Below are 22,593 nucleotides of genomic sequence, written 5' to 3'. Positions count from 1 at the left end.
CTCCTACCTGAAGGCTACAAGATCCTCTCCGTGCCCAGGCCCAACCGTTCAGGGGGTGGTGTTGCCCTTATCTTCCCTGAGTGGATTCCTGCCACTGTCACTCCTACGCAGACCTACTCCTCTTTTGAATGTCTTGTCTGCCGACTCTCTCTCTCTCCTAGCCATTCCCTTACCGTGGCTACTATCTATCGGCCACCTGGTCAAATTTCCTCCTTCCTCTCTGAGTGGGCTGACCTCTCCTCCTCACTCCTGTCCTCAACCACCCAACTCCTCTTTCTCGGTGACTTCAACATCCACCTCGATGCCTCCTGTCCCCCCACTGGTCTCTTTCGCGAACTCTGCAACTCTCTCTCACTCTCTATTCTCCCGTCTGGGCCTACCCACTCTGCAGGGCACACTCTTGATGCTCTGATCTCCTCTGACCTTCCCCTCTCCCTCCCTCTCTCCACTCCTCTCTCCTGGAGCGATCACTTTCTCCTATCCTCCCACCTCTCCCTCCCTACCCCACAGGCAAAGCCACCCTCTTCACTGCCACCCACCTTCTCGGTCATCCGACCCATGAAGCGCGTGTCAGCTGAGGCTTTCGCCGCTACCTTCTCGCCCCCTCCTCCCCCCTCGGCTGACTCCCACCCTGACACAGCCCTCTCCATGCTCTATTCCGCTATAACTGATACTCTCGATATCCTTGCCCCCGTCATGAGAATCCGCCTGAAGCCCAAAGCCAAATGTAACTCCTGGTATGACTTGGATCTCGTCACCCTAAAACGCAAGTGCAGGGTGGCAGAGAGGAAATGGCGTGCTTCATGTTCATCCTCTGACAAACTGGCCTGCCGCCTGCTCCAAAGGCAATACCGGCTCTCCGTTCTCACCAAGAAGAGAGCCCTTATCCAAGCCCGCATCTCTGAGGCATCTAACAACTCGGCCGAACTCTTTAAAATCTGCAAGGAGCTGGCCAACCCTGCTGCAGTCTCTACCTCTCCGGTCCCCTCCCAGGCCCTCTGCACTGCACTGGCCTCGCACTTCATCTCAAAAACTCAGGACATCCTATCCTCGCTCTCCTCCTCTCTCCTCCCTCCCTCTCTTCCCGGCTCTTCCTCTTGCTCTCTTGCAGCCGCCCCTCCGCCCCCCTTCTCTGCTTTTCCACTTTTTTCTGCTGATGAGGTTTCCAGACAAGTCCGATCTATGAAAGCCTCGTCAAAACAGGTTCACCCCTGTTCCTCCAAAACCATCAAGGACCACATCGACTCCCTGGCTCCTGCCCTTGCAGACTTTTGCAACCTCTCATTCGCCTCTGGAGTCTTCCCATCCCCCCTCAAGCACTCCCTTGTGCACCCCCTCCTCAAGAAACCCTCTTCCGACCCCTCCTGCCCCGCTAACTATCGCCCAATCTCCATTACTCCCTTCCTGGGCAAGCTCCTGGAGAAACTGGCCATCTCCCAGCTTAACCTCCATGCTGAATCTGTTGGTAATCTTCATGACCATCAATCCGGCTTCAGAGCGGCCAGAAGCACGGAAACTGCTCTCCTGAACATCCGTGAGGACCTGCTCCTGAACCTCGATTCCAACACTCCCTGTGTTCTCATTCTGCTCGATCTCTCCTCTGCCTTTGACACTGTCAACCAAGCCATCCTGCTAAACCGCCTCCGTGATAACCTGGGTATCACTGGTCAGGCTCTGGCATGGCTGACCTCCTTCCTTTCCGGTCGACCCTCCCAGGTCCAAATGGGCTCCTTCCTCTCTGACATCTTTTTCTCCACCTGTGGTGTCCCCCAGGGATCCAACCTCTCTCCCTGGCTTTTCAACCAGTATCTGGCACTCCTTGCCCACCGCATCGCCGCTCTCTGCCCCTACTTCCAGTGCTATGCGGACGATACCCAGCTCATTTTCAGGCTACCCTCGGCCTCCTCCTCTCCTTCCCTCATCTCCGACTGTCTGTCTGCTATCAAGGAATGGTGTGCCGCCAATGACCTCTGCCTTAACGCCAGTAAGACTGAGATTCTACTCATTGGCACACCCACTCCCTCCTTCCCTTCAGCTCTCTGGCCGGCCTCCCTTGGCCCCCCTCCTGCCCCTACCTGCAAGGCTAAAAACCTCGGGGTCATCTTCGACTCCACACTCTCCTTCTCTCCTCATATATCTGACGTCTCTAAGAAGTCTCACTACCAACTGCACCTCCTCAGAGGTATTCTTCCCTTCCTCTCCTTCCCCCAGAAGCTCACTGTCTCCCGAGCCCTGGTTCTCTCAAGGCTGGACTACTGTAACAGCCTCTATCTAAATCTGCCTGCCTCCACTCTCCGCCCTCTGCAACTTATCCAGAACAGAACTGCGAGACTTGTCCTTGGCCTCAAGCCCAGGGACCGTATCTCTCCTGGACTGAAATCTCTTCACTGGCTCCCAGTGGCTGCGAGGATTAAGTTCAAAACCCTCTGCATTGTCCACAAGGCCTTCTGGGGCCTGGGGCCTAAATACCTTCAACTCTCTCTTCCTAAATATCTTCCTTCACGAGCACTTCGCTCATCCGTCTCCAACTCCCTCATGGTCAGCCGCTTCTCGAAGCAACGAGCTGGGGGTAGATCTCTCTCCGCAGCAGGGGCCTCCCTCTGGAACAGCCTTCCTGCCTCCCTGAAACTTGAGGAGAACCATCTCCGGTTCCGGAAGCACCTCAAAACCTTCCTCTTCGCTTCTGCCTTCTCTCTCCCTCTCCCCTGCTAAACCTGCTTAACTCCCCACTGAATTCTGCACTTAACCCGCATCTGGGCCACTCTCAGCGACCTCGGTCCAGGGCCCAGCCACTCTCCACCTGCACTGCCTCCCTTGGCCCCCCCTGCACCGTGGGACTGTCACTGTATCCCTACAGCCCCCTTCCCAGCACTTGCTATGCACTTACCTCGCACTTGCCACCAGCTGGCCCTTTCTATTCATTATTTATTTTACGCTACTTACCTTGTACTGCACTTTCCCCCCCACCTCCTCCCCTTGCACTTTCTCCTTTTTCCCCTTACCTCGGCACTTGCGCGATCTGAATGACACCTGGCCTAGTAGGATCGTTTGTCTGTCTTTCCCTTGTTTCCCCCCCCCCGCCTCGTCGCGCCTTGAAACACTTGTGTATAGGCGCGTTACAAATACCATATCATATCATATCATATCATATCATATCATATCATATCACCAATAACGCACCTGTGTTAGTTTTATGTTTTTTAATCGACCACCCTTGTGCATTCTTTATGACAGTGATGAGGCCACCAAAGGGTCTTCCCCTTTGTCCTTTTTTAGCATTCTTCATAGCAATAGAGTATCCATCAATGACTGGTTGATCACTTAGCCATTACTCCTGTATCAGAATAGTATCATTTGACTTGAACATTACACTCATTTAGGAACCCATAAAAGCTTTTATATCCCCTCGAGTTTCAACAAAGTACTATTTGGTCAAAAGCCTGGTCTAAAACCTGAGGTCATGGGGAGTGACGAGGACAACCAACCCCAACTATGTATTTCATTACCAAAACACACCTGTCTTCGCCCTTCCTTTGTAATCGAGCATTTGATATTAGTATACCTAGACACAGACACAGAGGATTTGGTTAACTCATGTTCAATCATGTAATTACTCTTAGCATAACAGCTTCCAAAGCCACTCTTTAAGTATTTCGTCATGTTTAGCATAAACCAGGTTTCCTATCAACTTTGGGTAAAAGTGAACCGCACACTGCCTTGGATGCGCACGGTCAAATAGATGAACAAAGTGAATATCTGAAGACGTAATTAACGTTAAGTCAGTGATTGTTGTAAAAATAGACATGATTCCTGTCCTGTTAAGGACCACTTGTCTCTCCCCCTCAAACACTGTTTCAAATATTATAGGTGATAACAGTTCTTGTTTGCACCTGTTAGCACCCTTGATAAGATTACTTTGTAACTTCTCCCCTGACTGATGCAAGCTAGAGGTTTTCATTAGACATGGGCCTTTCTCCACCCATCCCCTTGATAGGGGGAGCGAGTCCACTCGTTGGTCTGTGTTATTATGCTAAATGGTCGGTGCACAAGTAGTATTCCGTTCTTGTTTTTTCTTCCATCTTTATGTCCTTGTTATAGCTTTTCACAAGGTCCAGGCAGCTCTGCTTGTTCACCTAAACCTGGTACCAAGGGCTGTGTTGGAATTCCACCTAAACCAGGTTTTTCTTCCCATGCACCCAAATTCGGTTCTGATGGTTGTCAGAATTCCATCTAAACCAGGAGATCAACTGTCCATAGGTTTCCTGAATCCAGAGTTCGAAGCTGAAAATGCATCATGGAATGATCACATGTAAGGGTGCAGAAGTAAGGTTCTGACGCTGATGGCTCATGGTGATTGTTATAAACTTTTATTCAAGTGCAAAAAAAGAAAAGAAAACCCTATCTCGCCCTAACTCTAAGAGGGGGTTCCCTGTATCAACTGAAAGAACTGGTGTCAGAATGTCCGAAGCTAAAAGCCGCCATGACCACTGTCAGAATCCTAACTCTGTCCCTCACATTCCAAGATTAAACTAAATTAAATAGGGTTGTTCTAACCCAAAGGAGGTGGCACCCTTCCCCTGGGCAAAAGACAGTTCTTCAGTCTTCTTAATCCTGAGGTACTGGGGAGGTATTCAGAAGGCGTTAACATGTTTGCCTTAATATGAGCAAGTTTGGGTCTTGTATTTAATCTGAACAAAACCAAGACTATGCTTTGGTCTAAAAGACGTGGGAAATTCTTTGCCCCAATCCGCCTGGGGGCGGTTGAGATCGAGAGATTTGCATTTTATGACTATCTGGGAGTTCGTCTTGATGAAAGAGGATCTTGGGAAGACAGATAGAAAAATCCTTTCTTAACTATTCAAGACAAGGGGCGGTGGTGCAAGGTTTCATGAATTATTATGGGGGTATTGCAGTGTCTCAGGCCTTGCAGGATCTACGGACTTGCGCAAACTCGTCCGCTATGTATGGTGCTGAAATCTGGGGCCATTCGGATCTTGGTAGGAAGGAGCAGAGGGAAATGGCAATGCTAAAAGAACTCCTTGCCCTCCCAAGGAGTGCACCATCTCTTCCTTTAAGATTAGATTTGCGGGTGGATGGCCTTGCTTTCGAAGCTAAACTTCGACCCTTAATGTACAGCTACAAATTGTGCATTTTATCCGTGCATTGCCCCTATAAGGAATCCCTCTTTGATGTACTTGCGCAAGAAGGCGCTAGAGCTCTCACACGGGTTAGTTATGTCTTCAACCTCTCCAGAAAACCTGGCCTCCCCTCTACGATCACACTTGAATCCCAGGACCATATGGTAGTGCAAGACTGCATCAAGCAGCTATACAATGACTGGTACTACAAGATTAAACTCTCAGAGATCCGCTTGGCAGGTTCAAAAGCGGAATGCATCAAGCGAAAACACTTGTTCGGCCAAGAAAAATGTTTATCCTGCACTGATGATAAGGAAGCACATACCTTGTTTTTAAAAGCATGGCTGGGGATACTTCCATTGGCAGCGGTTGTAAGCTCCTGGGGAAAAGGCGACCTACCATTCCCGCACCCAGGCATCCACCGCACGAGGTTAAGGGGTTGGGGATACTTCCATTGGCAGTGGTTGGCAGCTCCCGGACCAAAAGTGACCTACCGTTGTGTAAAATGTGCGGGTGGCGAGACGAAGATCTTGAGCATTTCTTGTTTATGTGCCCGCCGATATAGGAGCATCCGCTATAAGTGTCTTGTCCCTACTTATAAAAAAGTATCATTTAAGGGGCAAAAGAGTCGCTGGAATTTTTCTTATGTAATCAAAACCATGTTGAACTCCAAACTCATGTTAGTTTTTTTGAAAAATGCCTGGTGCATGAGAATGAAATGTATTTTGTAAATGTAAATGTTATGCTATTTAAACTACCCGTTTTTTTAAAGTGTTTTATGGTTTAACCTTGTATTTTAAATGTTGTTTTATCTGATTGTTAGCTATTTCTGCTTTTATGGCTATTCTGCTGAAATAAAGATTGTACTATTACTGGGGAATATCTCTCTTCCCCAGCCTTGTTCAGGCTCTTTGCAAAGTTCAAACAATCGTTGGGAAAAGTTCAGTTCCCTTGTTGACCTTTCTCAGGCTTCCTTTTCTGGACCAAGGTTCCTTTTCACCAGGTTTCAACAGGTTTGCTGCAAAATTCAAATAGTTGTTGGGAAAACGTGTCCCTTGTTGGGGCTTTCTCAGGCTTCCTTTTATGTCCCTGGGTCCCCATGGTTGGCAGACCTGGTTCCGCCCACCAGATACTGTGACGAAGAAGAATAGTTTTGGATGCACTCCCCAAGCTGTGGTGGGTCCCTGACCCTGGTTGGCAGACCGGGTTTCTTCCCACCAGGTACGGCGATGAAGAAGGAATAGCTTGGCATGCACTACCCAAGCTGTGGTGTCATATACAGACTCTGTTTACGTGCCTGCAAAATACTGTATTTCTTGTAAGTCACACTCATAGTTCACTTATATGGATGCAGGTCCCAGACTCGCACAGCCGGTTACCAGCAGTGTTTCACCAAACTTGGTTCAAAGTTCTTTCAAATAGTATTCTCTTTATATGGATAGAGGTCCCAGACCCATTCATGGCTCTTTAGGCTTATCTGCCTGTTCCCACTGTCTCTGGCCATTCATCAGCGTACCTTATTTCATGATCTGCGATGTTCCTGGGCCGTCTTGTGCACATACCGTAGGGCTTCCTCTGCTTCCTTCGGTCAGCTGGCGGCTCTGCAATGCCTGCTTCCTGTTTATCAGCCTGGGACCGCTCCACCATGGCTGCCGACCTTTTAACACGGCTTCTTCCAATCAGCTGTTGAGAACCACTAGAATGGGCAACATGGTTCTGATAGGTACTTGGTATTGCTCCACACCCCCTCCTCGTCCCAGTACTGATTAAATTCTGATCTTGTAACTCACTAGGGATCCTCCTTGTCTCAGTACTTTCTAGTTACGTTACACAGAGATCCATGGCATAGGAGGGTAAGAGTGGAGAGGGAGAAGGTGATAGAGAGGCGGGGGAATGATAGGGATGCTGTGTTCCCCCTGTATGGTCATCACTGGTCCCAAAGGGGATTTCCCCTCCCATAAGACCCACCCGCTGAGTACCACCCTCACGAGGACTTTCGCGTAGCGGCCTCACCTCCCTGGCCTCATGGGAAGGGGCTCCCCCTCCGGAAGCAGTGACGACATCCTGGGAATCGTCGCATAGGTCACAGCTGGTGTACTTCCGAAGGAGCTGCTAGCCCCACAGATCCCCACAACAATTCAGTATGCAACAGATTTGAGCATCTTGCTGCACACACAACACTCCTCGAGGGAACAGGGAAGTGGACAAAATAAGAAGCCAAACACTCATCAGTGTCTCGAACTATCAGGAGAAAAATCCCAGGTTAATTTCTACCTCAAATGTTCGCCATACTCCCATAGCTAATGAACCACCCACTCAGAACATATCTGCAGCTAAGTGCCGTCACTAATTGTCAGAGAGAGTTGCTTTTAATTTAAGAAGAAATTGAAATCCTTTACTGAAAGAGAATCTCTGTAGGTTGCTTGAAATGTTCACTTAAATGTTTATCTTAAAACATTCCCTTGTGACTTGGTTCCGGGAGTCTCTTCCTTGAGTGCTACTGGAGCGGCTACAATTCTATTCTTAATGTATAATTCGCTACAACTATAACCAAACACCTTTTCTAGCTTTCATTAACTCTAACAAACTATTATAAGAATGTTTTAAGTATAATATAGCCTTTTACAAGAATCATTGATTAGTTCCTTTTTGCACAAATACCCATTTGCCCATACATGAAGGTCTTATTTTCCATTCTGTCTTTACTGAGGAGTGATCTGAGCTCTGAGAATGCAAATCCCCTCCTACTATGGATCAGAGTTCCCCCCTGTACACTGTGCTCTTTTACCTTGAGGGGAACACTGACTGATGATGAAAGAACTGTACGGAGCCATGAGCATGCGTGGTGGAGCTAACCCACTTGACAAGGTCAGGGAAGCGTAGCAATGGCCGGGGAGGCAGATCAGTGACAGCCTTTTGGGTATGTGCAGAATTGTGCTACACACTTTCAGTTAATTTCTTGCCTGAAAACAGGATGAAGGCTGCTCAAAAGGAAATAGTGTCCACACTTAGCCCATGCGCATCGAATGTTCCCACGCTCGTCATTTGCTCAAGGAGGGTGACTGTAGTTCAAGTTTATTCCTTTGAGAATGGCGAGTGCCCCAAAAACGCTATAGAGAACCCCACCCAAGTTTCAGGAATCTGTCCCACGAAGAGGGTGCATGGTTAAATTCTGTAAACCACATTTAGCCCACAGAAAGGTCTCTTCTCATCAGGGCTGTGGCCGCCAAGGACATTTCTCCCAAATCACACAAAGAATGAAAGGCAGTTCTAGCACATGTAAGTGTTACATAATGCCTGAGTGACAGGTCACAAGCCTGTGCCCGCTCTTGACTTTCCTCACCATCTTGGATTTTAGAAGTTCTTTGCTCCTAAAAATGTGTAAGTCAAAGGGTAAATAAGAGATACACTCCAAACATATGCTCACATGCTAGAGCCCAAAATGTTTGACTGAGAACCCTAATAACTACTGGGAAAAAAACAGCCACCCACCTTGTGGGTAATAAGTGCCAACCTTGTGAATAAACTCTTTGCCTGTTTTATGAGAAATCACTGCAAGACTAGAAAAGAGTTTAGATCGGAACAGACTTTTAAAATGCTATTTTGAGAAGACCAAAGCAGTCAGGACATTCAATAATGTACTGATAACCCACTGGGGTTCTCAGTCAGGTACACACGCTGTTAAATCTGCCATAGCCCTCATAGCCCTTGTGTCATTTATTATTGAATGATATTTACTCAGAAATAACAAACTGCCCAAAGGGTTACATGCTCTTTAGGTCATGGTTAAAGTGCCTTTTGTAGAATTCCAAAGATCTGTGGCCTCTGGAAGAGCCACGTGTGCCACCCTACATGCCTTCTATTAGTATTACAGCCAGCACTATAGTTTGTGACAGCGCCTCCCCAGGACCTGCAAGAGGAAGGAGGGACCCCGACCCCTGACAACCCTAAGGGTGCCAGAGTACATGCAGGCAGGTCCCTCCCAACCTGTGGTCACAGGAGTGGGAGAGCTGCGCCATCCGCTCAGGTGGGGCGGGGGACTGCAGCAGTGGCAGAGCGGCAGTGGAAAGCCAACGAGCGGATGCCGCACAAGGCGACCCAGATGGATTATATTGTCCAATGAGTATGGAGGAAAGGGGACAGGACATAAGTGTACGAAAAAGTTACTCCCCATAGAGACTACTGTTCTCCTAATCCATAGTCCACTTTCCTGCCTTGGGCCTTCCCTCCATCCCCCTTAAAGTGCCTGTTATGAATTGTTACATGCTCCGCTCCTGTCACCTTCCTCAGGAATGTATCCCATGAGTTTGGAGGAAAGTGGGCAATGGACTGGGATACAGTAGTCACTATGGTAACGTCTAAATAGAGTATGATAATTATAGAGAGCCTATAACCCACCAAGGAACCTGCCTGAAATTATGGCCCTAGGAACGCTGCCTGCAAGGGAAGATGCAAGTCTGACCTGTGCATTGGCTCAAAAGAAATACTTTCTAGTTTCTCTAGAATCATGTTCAATTCCCATGATGGAGAAGCAAGAAATAGTAATTAGCCAATATCTCTTTTGAGGTCCATCTAGGTCATCTTTGAGCACTAGGCTAAGATGGCCACTGCACATGTTGTGCAGTACTTCTCCTATTTGTTTCAGGTACAACAGACTGTCCACACTAGTTTAAAAAACTGTTTGCCACCAACCCAAATAGCAAATACAGCCAGCCATGTGCCATGTGCGGACACTTGCACAGAGGGACAGATTAAATGGTGTGAAGTTTAAGATATGGGGTAAAGTCTTGTGTTTAGATTTCACATGTAACGAATCAATAACAATGGTGTCAGTTCTTTGTTGCGTAACAATTCTTTCGAAGGGATTGTGTCCTCCGACGTATTCCTTATCTTTTATAATTCGTCTCCAGCTTGCCGGCCTCGGAAATTTTTTTCAGCAGAGGGCTCTGCGCATCGACGTCCGTCGAGTTGGTGTCCCTCGACAGCTACCGTATTGGCGCCGACGTCACCATGCCCATTAATAGCCAGGCGCAGCATCCTTTCCTCAGTTCCATTTTTCCGCGCTTCTTGGGGACTCGGAATATCGTTGCTCAGTTCTTCAGTCATATATACTTCATTATTCCTCATGAATACCGACTCGTACTCGATGGCTTCCTCATCCGAACCGACGACTCCACGGTCCGGCTTCAGAAAATGTTGAGACTGTGGAAAGAAAATGTTGACGGATCCTCACAGGATCTGTTTGTGGTGCCTGGGAGTCGAGCACCATTGTTCAGAGTGCGAGGACTGCATGTCCATGACGGCGAAAGCCTTGAAGGAGTGTAAGGGGAAGCTTGAGAGAGGTAAGGCAGTTAAAACTTCTTCAAAAGTTTCTCGGCGGAGTCGAGACATTCGTCTCGTCACCATCACGAAAGACATTCTCGTTCTAGATCTCGAAGCAGTTCCCATCACTCTTCGAGATCTAAGCATTCAAAAAAGAGACGGCGAAGATCCCCTTCCTAGTCTTCTTCTTCCGTTTCCCCGAAAAGGGTCTCCTGCCCCACAAAACATAGCTCTCAGGCTGAGTGGGAGTAATTCAGGAAAAAGATGCTTAGCGTCTTCCAGAAAGCGGCCTCGACCGCCTCGAAGACAGCTGAGGGTAATACCCTGGGTGAAAGAGCCAAAAAATCAAAATGCTGCGAGTCGCAGCACCTGGCGAAAGAAGCTACTCGAGAGCGCCACGAACCCTCGAGTAAAGGCAAGGTCGCGTCTTTGACGCCGTCGTCGAAGATCCCTTCGACGCATAGATTGGTGTCTTTCGACGCCATTATCGAAGGGTTGTTCGACGCACAGGTCAGTCGATTCGACAAACCCATGGCCACCTCACAGCCAGTGGCCATACCCTGAGCCTCGATCACGAGAATGTCGTTGACAACCTCGAGTAGAATTCCGATACTCTCGAGTTCCTTGAAGCCTCTACCAACCTTCTCGATGCCTTTTTCGATGACTTCGAAGCCTTAAACGTCCGCGTTGACGACATTGACCTTTTCTCAGCCAATTAGGACGAATTTGGCCCCTTCTGCTCTGGAAATGGGATTTATACCATTTCCAAGATCTGATAATTCCAGAGCCTTAGCATCTATTTATGAGGAAGGGGAGAATTCGGATCAGGAGAGACCTTTTGAGTTGCAGGGATCTGCAACTCCTGTACCAGAGGAATTTACCTCTGAGGAAGGTAGGTTTAAGGACCTCCATGAATCCTTACATGAAGCAAGTGGGTTGACAGTTATCCAGAAGTGGAATTTGCCAAACCAGACCCAGGGGAACATGCTGAAACATGAACATGCTGAAACCCCTTATAGAACCTTGATGGCAAGGATAATAGAATTTATGGGGTGGTCTACACCTTCACCTGCTTTTCAGCAAGACGACCTCACAGACATTTTGGTTAAAGGTCCACAGGAGGATCCTGTGGTGCCATTTCATGCGGCATTACAAAAGAAAATATTGGCAAACTGGGAAACCCCTGAGGTTATCCCGGCGGTTAACAAAAAATTATCAGCCAAGTATAGGGTGTCTACTGCTGACCCTGAATATTTATCCAAACACCCAACTCCGGAGAGTCTGGTTGTTCAGGCAGTGTTAGGGAGAATTCTCTGTAAAGGCTAATTTCCCAAACCTAGTGAGTCCCCAGCAGCTTTGCTGGATTTTTGGGGTTTATTTTTTTCTCCTGCTAAGAGTGAGATTCTTTTTCTCCCACTCTTAGACATGATTTGAGGTGTTCCTTTGACTTTGTATGTGTTTTATGGGCTATGGGGTCCTTATAGGGCTTCATGTGTTTTTGGTATGTGGGTTACACTGCACCCTCCGTGCTGTAACCCAGGGGTGTCGTAGCGACCCCCAAACATAGACTCCATAACCTGGGACTGACTACTGTCTCCCAGGGCATGTAAAGTCACCATTGGCTTTACTAGTCTCAACTTGTGAACAGAACCAGTGCAAACCATCATATTGTGGACGTACTGGTCAGGGCAATTCGATTGCCCCGGGGTCTGTTGTTTGAGGGGGCACTGTCCAGTCCCCCTCCGACCGAGTTTTGGCTGGTGGCAGTGGATACTACTTTTTATATTCGACCGCAAATATATTCCTATGGGATTTTCCCATTGTTCGAGGCTACCACTTTTTAATATAGCCTCGAACATACCGCCGATTTATTCATTTAATATAAATTCACCGGTTGGTATTTTTTGCCGAAACTTGGTTCCAAAATGGCGTTTGCTTCTGTGAATCCAACCCAAGTCCAGCCCTTTGTTCCACTTTTTGGCGGGCTTCTCCACAGAAGCCTCCAAAAGTGGTGCCACTCTGTCTGGGTACCACAGGGGGTGAGGGAGGGGGTTTAGGCACCCCGGACTGAGTCGCCCGGCTCACCACTTAGCATGTTTGAGTGACAGCTAGGCTGAATGAATGGGGGTTTTCTGCATAAAAGCAGGGCCTTGGGGACTGGAACTTCAGAAGTCGCCACAGGACCTAAAGAATCTGAGGAGGGAGAAGCCGAGCTGACCTGCAACGACGACACCACTTTTCCCGGCGACAGAGGAGATCTCCAACCCGGGGAGTCTTCTTCCTTTGACTGGTGGGGATAACCAGTTTGCCCGTCTTTTCGCCTTTCTGGACCATCTCATGGCCGCCTTGCCCGTGCCAAGCACGCCGGCAACCAGAATACCACGGTTCACCACTACCGCAAAGAAAAGGGTAGTACCTTGTAACCGGGAAACTCTGTGGCTGGTTTCTTACCTGGCAGTGCAACAACCTTCATCTTTCCTCCACGTCGAGACCTCCTCTTCCTCTGGACGAAACTCCGACTTGCACCCGCTGCCAGGAACAACTGCCCCCGCTGGAGCGTTCTTCCCATTATCAGGTACTGTGTCCCGCCTGGCTTCCCTTGCGACAGATCGTTCAGGGTGACAGTAAATCCTCAACTTTCTAACCTGGGTTAGCCTGGGGCCTGTTAACTAACTTTTCCTGACTTGATTTCAATCTTTTATGAACTATCTACAAAGACTCTTTGGGCATAACCCCACTGTGTGATCCTGGACACATTTCGCTTGCTCTCTCTAAGAGTGGGTCTGGCATTTGAACTTCCTTGCTCTCCAGTAGACTTTGCCTAACCTGCCTCACTGTGGTTCTTAGAAAAGTATTGAAATTTGTGTGCTTTCATAACTTTGCCTTTTCCCTCCCTTTTTCTATAACTTATTGGAGTGCCATCTTATGTTAAGCGCTCACCTCTGTCTGAAAATAAGTGGTGTTTCTTATTAAGACTTGTCTAATAAGTAATGAGGGTTGTATATATATAATAGTGACTGTGTGTTGAAATTACTTACCTCTTTGTGTGCTAGTGTAATTTACAAGTGTGTCTTTTAATAAATAATTATATACTTTTACACCAAAGCTCTGGTCAGTGTTTGCCTGTGCTACTGTATCTCTGTACCTATTCTGTATACTCTATATACTGCCTAACTCATCTTGAGAGAAGTCTGACTGCTCAGCCACAGCTACCAGGTAAATCTGGGTGGTACAGACTGCTACCAATTGGGTTTACTGCCAACCACCTGTAGTCCTAAATCTTTTGCAGTGGTCCCTAAGGGAACTGCACAGGTTTCTGCCTAACAGGCAGCAACTTCATCAGGTAGTAAATCGGCTTACCCTACTGTTCCACAGGACAGGGATGACAAGAGATATGATTCTATGCCAAAACAAAGTATTTTCTGCATGTAGCATGGCGTTGAAATCCATCAATGCTACTTGTACGCTTGTAAGGTTCAGCCACACACTTTGGGAGTGTGCTTCATCAGCGGCTGACTGCCTCCCGGAGGGAGAAGAAAGAGAAGCGTTCCTCAACATCAATTAAGGATGGTAAGGACGCAATGTGCGAATCCCTTCAGACTGGCATCGATTCTGCTGACAGCATCAGCAGGGCCATGGCGGCAAGTACAACAACCCGGAGATTTGCTTGGTTGCAAAAGTCTGGTTTTGCTCCAGATGTGTAAAGCAGACTCTTGAATATGCCCTTTGACGGCTCTTCCTTGTTTGGTAAGAAGGCGGATGACAGTTTAGAAAAGCTTCAAACATCAAAGGCATCAGCAAAATCCCTGGGAGCTGTAATCCGTCAGACACCATATCGCCCCTCAGGAACCTCTTGGAGAGGTAAGTCCTTTCGCTTCTATTCTGCATTCGGAAGAGGCAGGGGACAGCCGGTTCAAAGGGGTCCGAAAAAATTCACCCAAGGTCCACGGGTTAAAAATACAAAAGACGCAGCAGCAGCAGGTACCTCTTTACCCTCGGCATCTGCATCAGCCTCCTCCAAACCGCTCTGAGGACTCTCCTCACAAGACACCAGGTTAACTCAACATCTGACGGAATGGCAGGCTATTACGTCAGATGCGGACAGTAACACTGCCTGACAGTAACATTGGAGACAGTTGCCCAAGGTTACTGCCTGCCTTTTCTACGCATCCCTCAGAGTCATCCACCGGGGAACAGCTCTCTGAAAGTCCCAGATCCGCTCCTCTTGCAGGAAATTGTAGACCTGCTAGAGAAAGGTGCCATAGAACCGGTACCTGTAGCGGAGAGGAACAAGGGCTGGTACTCCCCCTACTTTCTCATCCCGAAGAAAGACGGAGGACTGAGACCTATCTTGGACTTGGACTCAGGAAGGACAAGTTCAAGATGGTGACTCTCTCTCAGATCCTTCAGGCCCTCCAGCTCCAGGACGGCTGGTATCTCTGGACCTCCAGGATGCTTATTTCCATATGCCAATCCATCTCAAACACAGGAAATACCTGAGGTTCGCAATTGGCGGCTCTCATTATCAATTTCGAGTTCTGCCATTTGGGCTGACCTCTGCCCTGATGGTCTTCACCAAGTTAATGTCGGTAGTGGCGGCAAGTCTAAGTAAGGGAGGGATTCACGTCTACCCCTACCTGGACGATTGGCTGATCAGGGCTGTACCTTCAGAACAAGCTCAGATCCAGCTAGATTATGTCTGCCACTTCCTTCACAAACTGGGCTTCTCCCTCAATTTAAAGAAGTCACAGATGATACCATCACAGAGGCTCCAGTTCATCGTAGCGGTCCTGGACACTTCTCTGGGAAAAGCATCGCCACCAGAGGTGAGGGCTCAAGATATTCTGCAGATGGTCACCAAGTTTCAAAATGCCCAAAATCTCCCAACCTTCGACTTTTTGAGGTTGCTAGGCCTCATGGCATCCTGCATCTTTCTTGTGCCAGAGGCTCGCCTGAGAATGAGATCTCTGCAGTGGGCACTAAGAACCCAGTGGTCGCAGTTCTCAGGAAAAATGACAGATCTCCTTCGGATTCCGGACAAGGTAGCCCGAGACCTTCAATGGTGGGTTTATTGAGAGAACATTTTGAAAGGAGAACTGTTTTGGCAACCATGGCCGGAGATAACAGTAGTCACGGACGCCTCACTCACGGGGTGGGGAGCCCATGCCAACGACTTGACCATCAGTGGTCGTTGGTCTCCATCGGAGTCCAGACTGCACATCAACCTATTGGAGCTGAGAGCCATCAGACTAGCTCTGAAAGCTTTCCTACCTTCAGTACAGGGAAAACATGTCCTGATAATGACAGACAACACAGTGGCCATGCACTACCTCAACAAAAGAGGAGGCGTGGGATCACTGCCACTGTGCAGAGAGGCAATGCAGCTCTGGTTTTGGGCAATTCAAGAAGGAATCTCTCTATCGGCAGTTCACCAAGCCGGGGAGAAGAACTTGACGGCGGACGCTCTGAGCAGGCAGGGTACAGTCTCCCACAAGTGGAAACTAGCTCAGGAAGTCCTTCAGGAGATCTTCGCCCTTTGGGGAACCCCTCAAGTGGATCTGTTCGCCACCAGTACCAACAGGAAGTGTGATCTGTTTTGTTCAAGGAGGTTGAGAAGATTCCGGAGGACCATGATCCTAATTGTACCCGGACCTTCTGGACATGTCCATCTGCCCTCCAATTAGCCTTCCACTCAAGGAGAATCTTCTCTCACAGAAGGGAGGTCAGGTTCTCCATCCAGACATCAGAACCCTCAACCTTCACACTTGGCTTCGGAAAGGTTGAGATACAAGGATTGGGACCTCCCTGATGACATTATGGAGGTGTTGCTTTCGGCCAGAAGGCCAGCAACAAAGTCTTTATACCGCTGCCGTTGGAACAAATTTTGCAGATGGTGTAGAGAAGAGAATATTGACCCCTTTTCATGTGGTACACCAACGGTGTTATCCTTTCTACTCTAATTGGCAAATTCAGGCCTTCAATTTGGCACTATCAAGGGCTATCTCGCAGCTCTATCGATCTTCAAGCGCACTGCAGAGGAGCCATCGTATTTCGAATTACCCTTAGTAATACAATTTCTAAAGGGTTTTACTAATGTCTATCCTCCAAGACCATTCCAAGTTCCCTTATGGGACTTAAATTTAGTCTTAAATTTCCTGATGGGTACTCCTTTCGAACCACTCCACTCTTGTTCGCTAAGATTTCTCACCCTTAAAACTGTCTTATTAGTGGCACTAACATCTGCTAGAAGGGTGAGCGAATTACAAGCTCTATCTTGTAAACCCCCTAATACAATTTTTCATAAAGACAAAGTTGTCCTACAGGTGAAGCCTAATTTCCTCCAAAAGGTGGTTTCTGAATTCCACATCACTCAGAAAATTATATTACCTTCATTCTATCCTCCTCCCCATCCGGGGAAAGAGGAAGAAAGGCTACACAGGCTGGACCCAAGGCGGGCTTTATGCTTTTACATCAGCAGAGTTGCTAGGATTAGGCAAGCAGACCAACTGTTCGTAGGTTACTCAGGGCACAAATTGGGACTACCGATAACAAAACAGACCATTTCCAGATGGATTATTTTGGCCATTCTGGAATGTTACAAACTAGCAGGGAAAGAGCCTCCTCAAAATCTTAGGGCTCATTCAACCAGGGGTATCGCAGCCTCTTCGGTCCTCCAAAGAGGGGTTCCGGTTCGAGATATATGTGCGGCTGCCACATGGTCGTCCGCACATACCTTCACAAGATTTTACAACCTGGATTCCTCCTCTAGTCAAGAGACTAGGTTTGGCAAAGAAGTATTACATTCTGTTCATCCCTAAAAGGAAACATGGGGTTTTTACTCCCACCTCCAATTACACAACACTGCTATGGGAGTCTATCAAAGATAAGGAATACGTCGGAGGACACAATCCCTTCGAAGAACAAGTTACTTCTTACCTTGTAACGTTCTTTCGATGGGATGTTCCTCCGACATATTCCTTATCGCCCCTCCCATCCATCCCAGCAGTAATACTTCCCTTGTGGTTGCATTTTACGCTCCTTCAAGGTCAATAGCCAATTCAGGCATGACTTATCTTATGCTACAAAACAGAACTGAGCAACGGACGCTGCGTTTGGCTATTTATGGGCATGGTGACGTTGGCGCTGATACGGTGGCTGTCGAGGTACACCAACTTGACGGACGTCGATGTGCAGCGTCCTCTGCTGAAAATATTTTCCGGGGCCAGCAAGCTGGAGACGAATTATCAAAGATAAGGAATACGTCAGAGGAACATCCCATCGAAAGAATGTTACCAGGTAAGAAGTAACTTGTTCTTCTCTATTAATTAAATATTGACCGATTTTTTCTGTTTAAATCCGCTTCAGCAGATGGACATCATGGTTTAAAAATTGTATTTTTATGTATGGATGTAGCATTAAAAAAATGAGGGAGGAAGGACGGTTGAAAAGAACAGGAAAATGTTATAATTTAAGGAAATTGAAGGTCTCTAAGGAAAGGACAAAATGACTGCTGGTGTAGTAACATGAAAACAAAAGCCAGATTACTTTGGTGAGTACAAGAAGACTATAGGATACAGTGGTTATAATATAGCTCTAAAAAGAGAGAGGAAAGCATCCTAGCCACCTAGCCAGAGCCGTGGCAGATATGAATGTAAATATAAGGACATGCTGGACACACACCGGTGTCTGAATACTCCAGGCAAGGTGATCCTTCAAAGGCACTTTATTGGAAGCTGTACAGGCAAGCACTGAGAATGAACTATACAAAAGGTCAGGAACCGCTTGCGAGCGGCGGGAGTGGAATAGGTACATGGTTATTGTGAAGGAAAGGAAAGAGGCTGGCACTCTTATGAACACAAGTATTTATTTGGCCATAAGAAAATAGCCAATAGTGGTAGATCTAATGTGGCAATAATAATAGGAAAGATTGATAAGCATTTGCCAATTTATAAAACCAAGGGATATCATTAAGAGTTGGCCAGATTTTCATAAGAGAAAAACCGCCAAAGGAAGGTGGTATCTCAGAAAGTCTGCCCAATTCAGTCCTTACCTGGCAAAGGTGGTATCCTGGAATACAGCCAGGTATTCCAGGGATACAACCTCCGCCACTGGTAGACATAAAATGTAGCTTCTCCATCTTTTTTTTATCGATTCCTGTCTTCAATGTGAAGGTGGACATGGATAATGTACAGTCGTGGTTAACATAACTACTGTACATTTCCTTATGCACAAAAGGGTCTGTTCTAATCCTTTAATGCATTAAATAGCCTATTCTCAAAACATGTGTTACTGTATTGAAGGGAAGAGCCTCCACTTTATCCTTTTGTAGAGTACAAACAGGTTAAAAAACTGGTGGGTCCACTTTAAACTTTACATCTTCGCCTCTGGGGTAAAAATAGGCAGACTTTGCAAAAGGTTGACTTGGACCAGCACCACCAGCAGTATTGCTGTGGAATAAGACCGCCGGTATTTATCAGAAGCCTAAAATGGTCAGAGAGTAAATTCAGTCATCTCCTGCAAATACCACCAGATTCACCACTACTGCCCAACTTGCAATGACCCGCTAAGTGGTCATGCGCTACAAGTCCAAGGCTATCTTGAGCAATGTTCTGTTCCGCCTGGGCACTTCCACTTGGGCCCTGCTCTTGATTCACACATGCGTCCTGCACAGAGCGCAATGTTCCATTCCGCCTGGGCCCTGCTCTTGATTCACACATGCGTCCTGCACAGAGCGCAATGTTCCGTTCCGCCTGGGCACTTCCACTTAGGCCCTGCTCTTGATTCACACATGCGTCCTGCACAGAGTGCAATGTTCCTGTTCTTAAGTCAGCCAGGGCAAGTCTTGTAGGACTTGGTAGCTGAAAGCGGTTTGGGGAGCTGGAATGCTGGAGATCATTGTTACCCATTGCAGCTCATCTGCAGCTTCTTCCTCCTTCTGTCTAAGTCTGTGCCTTGGTCCACTGGACTCTTCTCACCCCTAGACGTGGGTGCTGGATACGTCTCAACAGGTATGACTTCCTATGGACTCCACAGAATTCACCCGTTCTTGAGTGGGTAGGGAAATGTCATACGCCAGGGTCAATACAGCAGACCACTGAGTTCAGGCCCTAACTGATCCAATTTCTCCCAATTTCTCACAAGCCCATTCGTTCGCCTTTTTTTAACACATTTCAAGCAAATATAAATGGGAGCGAGGGGTAGATTTAGGTATTTATTATGGTGGGAGGGATGTTGGGGGGTGGTTGTGAGGGTTCTCACACCACATATCCGTTGCTTTGAAATGTGCTTAAAAAGGCTAGTTTGAGCAAATGGGCCTCAAACAGATTTTCTCGAGGAAACATTGAAGATCCGTCAGGCCTACATTGCTTTGCGTTTGGGTGTATAGTAGCTGGCATGTGAAAGGGCAGTTTGGATCCTTTTTCTGGTTTTTGCGAGCGTTATTTTTCCAGGATGTCTGCTACTATTTATTCTGTTACTTCATTTGTTCTTTGATGGTTGAGAAGGACCCGAAGCCTTCATAGCTGATGCAAGCTTTCTTCCTGACAAGGGGTAAACTAAGCAAGTCTGTCAGGAATGAAGTTGCAGTGAAACTGTTTTTCTACCTCCGTGGTTTCTGTGGTGTGGTATCTCGCATGGAGTGCCGAATCAATATAGTGATCATAGACCTTAGGGAAAATGGAGCTTCTTTCCTTTCTCCTTTAGTTAGGGGCCTCTAGCCCGAGTCAGAACGGAGTTGCACTTTTCTGTTTACCAAGTAGGAACGAGGAGCAAAACAACCCCTTAATCCTGACAGGAACATGTATTGTGGGACTGGGCTCCACAGTGGATGGTGGGAGCTGAATCATCAGTGGCCAGTGTTCCTTCATCTCCTCAGGTATGTGCACTGGTCAGCTGGGGAAGTCTTGGTGGTAATCTAAGGGGTTCCTGCTCAGGTGTGGTGCTCTCATGGCTACCAACTGAAGATTGGGACTTAATGTGCAATATGCACCAATTAAAGGAACATTTTGTGGGCGTAGTTCAATGCGATGACAATAGCTGTAGGTTCTCAAATAATGCTAAAGGTTTTCAGCTGCGTCCGAACAGAGGAGAGCATCAGGGCAAGCCTTTCTCTTATTCCTTGTCACCTCCCTTACCCCCAATGTACTGCAGCCATCAGCTAGGCTTGTGTTTTATACATCCCATAGACGCACCCTTGTCCCCTGAGTGCAGGTTCTCCTCTGTCTGCTGATTCTAATGTCTCGGCACCCTATCCTATTTCTGGTAATCCTTTTACTGATTCTGCACCTTTGGCATTCCCTATTAAAGGTGAGCTTGGCCCTGCTTGAGTTTCTTGCGATCTCATGGCATCTTCTTTCTCTGCAGACAAAGGATTTCATCCATTCAGACCTGCTGGCAAATCTGTACTCATGTGGTGACCAGAACACGCTAATGGAGGAGTCGGCAGAGCAGGCTCAGCGACGAGACGAGATGCTGCGCATGTACCACGCCCTGAAGGAAGCTCTGATTATCACCGGGGACATTAACACCACCACCATCAGCACCCCCATGCCCCCACCTGTGGATGACTCATGGCTTCAGGTGCAGGGCATGCAATCGGGTCGCAGGTAAAGAACTCAGGGTAATACTCTTGGGTTTCTCTGGTGTTGTAAAAGGACTTCTCTATGCAGCTAATTTCCCAAAGAGCGCACTTTAGCCCTCTCCTCCATGAGACAAACCTCTGTTGGTAGAGGTCACTGCAGGCATGAATCTGAAGCCCTCTCCTCCATGAGACAAACCTCTGTTGGTAGAGGTCACTGCAGGCATGAATCTGAAAACCAAACCCTTTGCCATGTGATGCAGCAAGCTGGTCAAGCAAAACCTCAGCTTGAGGGTAGCACAGGGTGCAGGTTCGTACGGCGCAACCACTTGAACAGCTTCTTTGTTAATGCATTGGTCCTTTTAACACTTTCTATGTGCCGCTGTGCTCGCAGCTTACCTGCTCCAGTCTTCCCATAGCAGAGAGATCAGGGAATATTCATAAGAGTGGGACAGGGAATGTGCAGGATATTGTGACTGGGCTTTGTCGGGAGATGTTACACTGGGTGCCCCGGGATGGAATGCTATAACGGCACGTGTTGTGAGACCAGTGACAGGATAACGGGGATGGTAGCTAAGCGGGGTGTGCCAGGTGTATGTTGAGGGAGAATGGTTGAGGAGTATGACGCCAGCATGAGGATTTGGATAATCAGGGACAGAACAATGGAGAGCAGGAACAGCCACCATAACACAAGCAAGATAGGGCCACCATTGGCTGTGTGCAGAGTGAGGTCAGGGAATAGATTTCTGGAAGTAGGACAGTGTGGGAACAGAAACAGGGGCTATCTTCCATGCAAATATTCCAAAATGTCATTTGCGCGTCAGGATTTTGATGTAGTTGTACAATATGGCAAGATCATAGGAGGAAGAGGGGTCATTGAGGGCCCTACCAAAGTTACACAGGGCCAGCAGAGAAGTAAAGGGAGAGTTACCATGCACCACTAGGTGGGCCAACAAAGTCAGCACCGAACACAAGGTTACACAATAACAGTGGAGTCCTTAAGGTGGTGTCACGAGTAGGAGACCACAAAATACAAACACCAACAGGGAAATTTGAACACATTATATTATATCACAAAAAACAGGATGGGTTGGTGGATGGCCTAACCTCAGGAAGGAAATCCAACAGAAGAGGGTGATTCTAGCGGCACAGTGAAGCAGGGATGGAGAAGTGTTTCAAAACCTTGTCTGGAAGTTCTGATGTTCTGAGCCAAATCCCTATGTAACACAACCTTTCTCTGGGCTTCTTTGCCCAGGCAAGTGTCTCTCAGAGTCTTTGGGGCTTCCACACCCTGGCTAGTTTCCTCAGAACTCAGCTCTCGAAGGTTTCATTTTTTTGATTGAAGTAATCCAGTCAACTGCTTTGTTCCAGTGAGTGAAGTATTGGCCAGCTGTGTCCTGGGTTGAGGTCTGCTGCCATTCTCCTTTGCGTTGGACCAATGCCTTTCGCCAGCTGGGAAGGCCTGGTCATTGATGTTGCTCTGGGCAGGCCCTCTGGGAACCCTCCTGCCCTACGGGTATCACAACTGTACAGGTGTGAATTCTTCTCACCCTCCCC

General features: G+C 47.7%; 1 protein-coding gene across 10 annotated transcripts in view; it reads left to right on the top strand.

Moving 5' to 3' along the window:
• The window catches only part of DNM1 (dynamin 1), a 1,028,058-nt gene that overhangs the window by 957,173 nt on the left and 48,292 nt on the right, over positions 1-22,593 (top strand). For all 10 annotated transcript variants that reach the window (XM_069609157.1, XM_069609159.1, XM_069609155.1 and 7 more), the window contains one exon: positions 20,823-21,064. In XM_069609157.1, the coding sequence (XP_069465258.1) occupies positions 20,823-21,064 (242 nt within the window). The remainder of the gene's footprint in view (positions 1-20,822; positions 21,065-22,593) is intronic.

This window comes from Ambystoma mexicanum, chromosome 8, assembly GCF_040938575.1.
Source record: "Ambystoma mexicanum isolate Mex_15411 chromosome 8, UKY_AmexF1_1, whole genome shotgun sequence".
In the NCBI taxonomy this organism is placed as follows: domain Eukaryota; kingdom Metazoa; phylum Chordata; class Amphibia; order Caudata; family Ambystomatidae; genus Ambystoma; species Ambystoma mexicanum.
This window is presented reverse-complemented; position numbering and strand designations above follow the sequence as displayed.